This window comes from Pinus tabuliformis, chromosome 3_2, assembly GCF_031772625.1.
Source record: "Pinus tabuliformis cultivar Carrire ecotype Pingquan chromosome 3_2, CPIR1, whole genome shotgun sequence".
Lineage (NCBI taxonomy): Eukaryota > Viridiplantae > Streptophyta > Pinopsida > Pinales > Pinaceae > Pinus > Pinus tabuliformis.
In genome coordinates, this window is record NC_142302.1 from 1,068,866,522 (window position 1) to 1,068,874,383 (window position 7,862).

At 35.6% G+C, this 7,862-nt stretch overlaps 1 protein-coding gene across 1 annotated transcript; it reads right to left on the reverse strand.

Annotated features, from left to right (window-relative positions):
- Window positions 1-6,048: 6,048 nt before the first annotated feature.
- LOC149184368 (glucan endo-1,3-beta-glucosidase-like) lies at window positions 6,049-7,517 on the reverse strand. The gene is made up of 2 exons (XM_089418918.1): window positions 7,360-7,517; window positions 6,049-7,250 (listed from the first exon to the last, which is right to left on the reverse strand). Exons 1-2 carry the CDS (start codon window positions 7,433-7,435, stop codon window positions 6,295-6,297), a joined length of 1,032 nt encoding a protein of 343 aa, XP_089275044.1. The 5' UTR covers window positions 7,436-7,517; the 3' UTR covers window positions 6,049-6,294.
- Between the last annotated feature and the right edge of the window lie 345 nt (window positions 7,518-7,862).

Below are 7,862 nucleotides of genomic sequence, written 5' to 3' on the forward strand. Positions count from 1 at the left end.
TTTTCATTATTTATGGGAAGATTAATATAATAATAATAATTTCTTATTTCATTATTGAAAATAATATTTACTGCAATGTATTTTGTCACATGTGTTTTAATTTTTCAACCAACAAATAAATAAAAGGTCACATAGTAAATTTTGCAAGGATTTCCAAGGATATTATAATTATTCAAACTAACAACTTTCTTAACCTTTCAAATTAACAAAAATATAATTATTTAGAAAAGCTTTTCTTACTTGTTTTTTAATAAATAATTTTTATTAATTTCTTATTTTCTAAATTCTATAAACGATATAGATATCAGTAAACATTTATCATCATTAAAACCAATAATAATAATAAAAAATTCAAATAACTTTTATATTTATTTTTGACATAGTAAAATGTTTTTTTATACTTTATAATAAAAAAGATTTTAAAAATTTCTTTGCTTAGATCTATTTCGTCATGTACTTTTCAAATATATAACTACTCACTGATTTTATTATTTTTATAACTCAGCATTTTTAATTTTATATATTTCATCATATGCTCTTAAAATATATATTTCTGTGGCTCCAAATCGCCCCAGATCGCCCCTCTTCTGCGGCTCCAGATCGCCCCTCTCCGCCGTTTGAGACAGGAAATGAGACGGACTTCGAAGGTGGATACTAGTTGATGGAACTTTAGTTAAATATCGAATCTCCTCCCTCGTATGAACTATGATCGCTCTACGGCTCCAGATCGCTCTTCTGCGGCTCTAGATCGCATATGGCATAGGAGATAGCATATATCATATCGCTCCAGATCGCCTCCAGATCGCTCTTCTGCGGCCCCAGGTCGCCCCTCTTATGGTCCGCATTATACTAAACTCTTGGACTCCGTTTTTCTGACATACAAAGTTTCGCTGATTATTTAAGTTATTATATCGCTCCAGATCGCTCTGCGGCTCCAGATCGCCCCAGATCGCCCCTCTTCTGCGGCTCCAGATCGCCCCTCTCCGCCGTTTGAGTTTCTGAATACGAACTGAACATTGAATTCATTGAGACAGTGCTGCCCCTCTGCCGTCTGCAGGACGTGGTCAAGCAACGCTATATCTCGTGCACGTGGCCGATCCCCTTTTCTCTGCGGCTGGGCTCTAGAGCCGCAGCCCTGCTGCTTTGGTTTTCGCTGGTTTTCGTATGGTTTTCGTTGGATTATTGACATCAGATCTCTTCCGGTTCACCGTCCAGATCTCTTTTGCAAATCCCTTTCGGTTCTTTTCCTCAGATCTATTCCACATATTTCTCTGCGGCTGGGCTCTAGGGCCGCAGCACTTCGGTGGGTCGTAACGGTGACTGGAGTTTTAGTTGCCGCCGTTGGTGCCACTTCTGTTGAGAAGGGAGTTGAGGGGCTAGGGCAACTAAAATATGGCTCCCACTTTCGCGAAAATAGCTGCTGGCTCAGTGCCGTCTGCTTCTGGAGGGCAAGCTCCTGCCCATATTGTCAGTGAAGCCCCAGCGCCCACTATCCAGGTGGTCCAGGCCTCACTCGATGAGGCTTTGAAATTTTCTGAAAGTGCCCTAATTTGTCGGTTCAATGGTTTATGGCCGCGGCTAACAGCTCTCCACAATTGGATCTCGGAGGTATGGAAGCCTGTCATTTCTGATGAAATTAATATCTACCCCTGTGCTAGAGGTTTCTTTATAATAGATTTTGAAAACCCTGAAAGCAGACAATGCATTCTAGATTCCGGCCCTTGGTTTTGGGAAAAATCAGGCCTATTCATGAAGCCATGGTACCCAGCGTTCGATCCCTCAACAACAGTGATAACCTCAGCACCAGTTTGGGTGAGATTGCCAAGCTTACCCTTGCATCTCTGGAATCTCTCCTCGCTAAAAGCCATTGGAAATGCAATTGGGAAATTTTACTGCAGGTGCCTAGAAACAGAGGAATATGCTAGAACCACCTATGCACGCATTTGTGTGGAAATGGACTTCAGTGCCGGATTCCCAGCGGAAATAAACCTAACAAGTAAAGATTATGTATGGAACCAGAAACTCGATTATGAAAGTGTCCTCTTCCGATGTCGATCGTGCTTTGAGACAGGCCATCTAGCCAAAAATTGCCCAAAAACCTCCCAGAAAAATCCCAGTAGAAAAAACCACCACAGATCTACTTGGTGAGAAGGAGCACAAAAAGAACACTACACTGTCATCAAAGAAGAATACTTTAGAGAAAACTCTGAATCACAAGAAATTGGGCAAGATAGAAACAACTCTCACGACAAGCATGGAGAAAGCCCTGCCCAACAACAAAAAAGTGCACTCAACGACCCCTCAAGCATCAACAGTGATGAAGATTCAAATACCATACAAAATAAATCTTCATTTAACAGCCAAGCAGATCTCCTAGACCAAACTTCTTCTCCGACTATCTTCAAAAGGATGAACACAATAGATCGCGAAGCTAAGACACCAATGTCCCAAGAACCAGAAGAGATGAAAGAGATGCAAGATAAAGGAAGTTGGAAGACCGTAGAGAAAAAAAAGAAAGCTACAACACCAATCTCGCCAAGAAAGACGAGGAGCCAGACAATTAAAAACTAAAAATATTATAGGTCCGATAGACCAATTTGGTCTCAGTGGACGGTAACCACTATCATCATCATCATCATCATAACTACTTTTTTCTTTTTTTTTCAAAATTGGAAAAATTTATCAAATTCAGTTGTCAACTAACAGTGAGGACAGTCATCTCTCGCTGCTATCCACAAATATCAATTTGACGCATCACTATTACCAAGAAAAATATATAATATTAATTTTATAATTCAATATCTTTAATATTATATATTTCACTTAAGATGGTAAATATAAAATAATATATATACATTATAACGGTTAAAAGCCAAAATTTAGAAAAATCATAAAAACTATGTTATTGCGCGACCAACCAGAAACAAATTTTCCACCTTTCATTTCGACATAACTTCGTAATATCTTTTATCCATCCATCCGCTTTGGAAACGCGGAAAAATGTTACTTCGTGTCATCACCCCTTTTTTCCGTTTTTTTTTTAAATTACGATTACATTGCTGGTCATATTATTAAAATATTAAGTTTAAAATTAGGGAATAAAATTTACATATTTTTTTATATAATATGCTTTCTAGTGATGTTATTCTACATTAAATTGTTAAATATATTTAAACTAATAATATATATTTAAGCATTTTTATAGTCATATATATTTAAGCATTTCTATGTTCAAAAGTATTCAGTGGTGATTAAGTGTTTCTACGTTGAAAATTATTTAGTGGTGACTATCATGTGCAGTGTTGGTTTTATTTAAAATTGTATATTAAAATATTTATTCATTAAAATAAAACTTCAGGTTGATTAAGAAACGAATTACGTAATAGCTAGTTAACTACTCAATTTTATAAGTCTATTATAAATAATTTTTAATATATTTTATATAGTTATTTTTATTTCATTAAAAAATATAATAATTAATTTTAAAATTTATTATATTTTAGTAGGTTATTTTGTTTTTTAATAAAAATTTAAGATATTTATTAAGATGGAAAAATGCATTTTGATGGAAGTTAAAAGAGCACAAAAGTAAGACTAATTTTACTATAGATTTTTTGGCATAAATCACATGGCATTTCATTTGTCGACACGTTTCGAACCAACTAGTGTGGTATTTTCAAAATTAACCATAGAATGTTACTAGGCTTTAAAATTACGTCTAGAAATTATATAAATTAGATAAATTTAAGTATAAAGTTGTGACATAACTTAGCACAACTTTTATTGGAAAGTAATATTTTGAGTTAACCCAAAAGGGGAAGGAAGACTAGTGAATTTGTGAGTTGTAGAGGTGTTTTGTAGGGTTTCTTCCTTAAGGTTGGAGAGACCGTAATTCATGAGACCATAATTCGTGCTAGTGGGAATGAGGAACTTGGGTTAACTTGGGAACCCAAAAGAAGAAGGCCATGAACAATTGTAACCCAAACTACATTTAAGCTCCAAATTCTATCCATTTTATCTTGTAATTTACGAATTTATTCTTAGTGTTGGACCAACAAATCCATCATTATCTCTAACTAAGATGCAAGGTTTACAAGATGAATCTACTGGGTGAGAGGAGGAGTGTAAACCTACTATTTCACTATCCAATCGAGACAGAACTAGGTTGATTGTAAAGAAAGTATGAAAGGCCAAGGCAAAGGTACATAAAAAAGGGGATGGAGCAATAACTAGGAGAAACCTAGATCTAGAGGTGTTGGAAGGAAAATGAATTGGATAGGAAATATAGATAAAACATAGAGAAATAGGGGAGAATCGTGGGTTTAAAATGCCTATGTTATCAAATTATAACTAGATAAGAAGGAGAAACCTATATCTAGGGGCCTTGGAAAAAAATGAATAGGATAGGAAACATATAGAAAACATAGTGCAATAAGGGACATGCAAGGTTTAACATGCTCCTCTTATCAGCGTATACCTAGCTTGATAGTCAAACCATGATTCAATTAGACAACCATGATTAGAGATTCATGTAAAATCTTGCTTCTGTCTAGGGAAATATATAAGGATGATTTATAAAGGGTGCAATGCAATAATGTAGGAAAGTGGGGTGACGAAGGGGACAACCTTTGCATGTGATTTGTTTAATTATGTTCCAGCTTGTACTTCATTGGTTGGAAGAGGTGAGTTAATGAAGTCCTAGTCATGAAATAAGTTTCGATTATAGGTTTGAACCATGTATAGATATTACCTGCAAATAAATTCTCAAAATAACATTAAAAGATACGATGAAAATCACAAAAGATATACACAAATAATTTTCCCCTCGAACCCAAAATTAGGGACACAAGATTGGATTTTCTTTACATTTTTTTTCAATCCTACAATACATTATATACGTGTCGTAGTATTCATAAAACCCGAATCCATTAATGCTTATTTATTTGCAAATCCACAACGTAATTGTTAACTAGGGAATAAAACAGATGGAAACTTTTGTTAGGGTATGAAGGAATAAGTGATTAAAAAAAATCAATTTGGAAGATGAATAGAAGGTAGGAGTTTTGAAACACAAATGCCATATATATTCTTGAAGTCTCCAACATGTTTAAGCTGGAGAAACTAAGAGAGAATGTTAATTTCATCCAACAAGTAAAAAATAAGTTTTGGCTCAATTATTAGTAGTTATGTTAAGGTTCCAATTCTAAAAGTTTACGATAATTCAAAATCATAAATAAATAAATAAACTTTTTTATTAAATTGATATTTATAATTTTTTGTTTTTTCTAAAAACAACTTTTATTTAATCCGTTTAAAATAAATATATCTCATAAATAATAATATTTATTTTTATTAATAGGTAATATTTTTTTATAATTATTCCTATTACTCTGTATTATTGAATTAGTCATTTTTGAAATTTGTTTGCACATGATAAAAACCACCTTTTATCTTTTATTTTTAATTTATTTAAATTTTAATAATATATAAACCTGTTAAAAGCATAAATTTTAAAAATATAGCGTTCCTTTAATATGATCTCCGATTTCTTTGACAGAGATAAGATGATTAAAATGCCTTTCAACAAACATGCAAGTTCACAGAGATAAGATGATTAAAATGCCTTTCAACAAACATGCAAGTTCAAAATATACCTAGATAGAGATCAGGTTTTCCAATAAATTTTCTAACAATTAATTGTTAAGGAAAACAACAAATCTATATTGCTTGATAGCGATCTTTATATTTTATTACAGGAAAAAAACAGCTATGGAAAAACGTACAGCATAGTAAGCATCCCTAAATTTCATATAAATAAAATAAAATGAAATATATAATCATGATTCTTATTATGATTACTATGTTATGTTTTTCTTTGAAATTGGGATACCACTCTTATAATCATAATTTCCTTTATAATATGGCAATGCCTTTACATTAAACAAGGACATTTATAAACACCGTAAATATCAAAATAAAAATGGAAATGCAAAAGAGATTACACAACTTCATTAAGAATGTAAGAGTTGAATTGACAATTTAGTATTTACGTCAACCAGGCTAAGTAAACACTAAAAAATACCAGACAGCATGTTACCCTTCACTCTTATAAACAACTTAATATTATATACCTATCATTAACATATAACTTTCAACTTATATTTAACATATTATACGGTTCGACGGCTTCGACACATCGTCATCTACACATTAGTCAGATAGATGATTATTTATGTAGCATTCTCCTATAATTATATATCACTACTAAGCCTGGTCGACATCGACTTGGCTCAATTATGGAGAGAAGTTGACAGGGTATACAGGGCTTTGATCAGGGTTGAAAAGCCCAAAGTGACGCTCTATCACAGGCCCCGTCTTTTGGTTCTCGTTGAAAAGAGCGAAGATATAGGTTTCGATTTTCGTTCCCGGCTTCTTGGGCGTCCCTGCATTCGATAATACATGTTTGATGAGATTGTTGTTATAAGCCTCAGCATTCTGAACTGTGGCCGCATCCGCGCCAGCAGAAGGCCATCCGCTTTCAGTAACGACGATGGGGACGTTGGGATAGCCCAAGACTTCCATTGCGGAGAAAATAGAATCCACCATCGCATCGAACAAGTTGCGGTAGCTGTGATCTCCGTCTTGCACCACCGTAGACGTTGACTGAAAGAGAGCGTAGTCCTTATGAATGTTGTTGCTGTCGCCGACGTAGCTGAAATATGGATACACATTGGCCATGAAGGGAGCCCCGTTATCTGACAGAAATTTGAGTATAGACCTCATGGTAGTCATCACATTGTCACCGAATGCTCCCTTTGAAGGCGGGTAACTGTTGCCTATAACAGACATGGCGTGACTGGTGGATACCTTGATTTTCTGCAGATTGGCGTTCTGAAGCGCCGTTTGAATGTTGGTCATCGCAGGAAAAAGATACGACACGTACTGCGTGCTAGGCAAAACCTCGTTGCCCACCGCAATATATTTGATACTGGTGCTGGAATAGGGGACAATATTGTCTTTAACCCAACCATTTGCTGAGTCCTGACTGGAGGAGATGGCCTTCAAATCGTTATTATTGACTCCCACGATTACATCAATCCCAGAATTTGCAAAAGCATTCAATGCACCACCGTCTGGATCGAAAAGCCTCATTTTCCCGATGTTGTGGCCCTTCAGCAACGTGACCACCTGTTTTGCAGGTGGGAGATTGTCCCCGAGCAAGCCGTAGTTCACTCCGATATTAACAGAATCTGCTCAAACAATTGAAAAATAAGTGGATCGATAGAACCCAATAGATGTTAGACTTTGAATGACAATTCTATTTAAACAAGAAAAAAATGTTGGGTGATGCTAATTTACCGGCAAAGATTGAACAACAGCAGATCATCATAAACCCTAACAGGATTATCGTCGTCTGTTCATTAAACGCTGCCATATTTCTCACAGGAAATGAGGGATTTGAGAAATTCTCCGGCTAGGACGTTCAACTTGATAAATGATGTGCGAGGACGTTCATTTATAAGAAACTCGAATGCTTTGCACATACAGTAAATTTTTCACAACTGCTAGGGCAAGTTGGATCCCGTGCCGTGGGCGACACGCTGCCGCTTCGGAGCAATCACTGATTGATTGTGGTAGCTTCCCGTCTATGTCAATGTGATATTTCTGTACACAAGTGTAAGAACGAGAGCCACGAACACTCAATCTTCGTCAATTCAGAGAGATTGAGCGATTTCAATCTGCAACATGCCAGCCCTAATACACCTCTATGGATTTTTTAATGACAACAACAGTGAACCACAGGGTTGAAGGGCCATCCAGATGTCGATTGCGGATTTACGAGAATGTTCCGGGAATCCGCA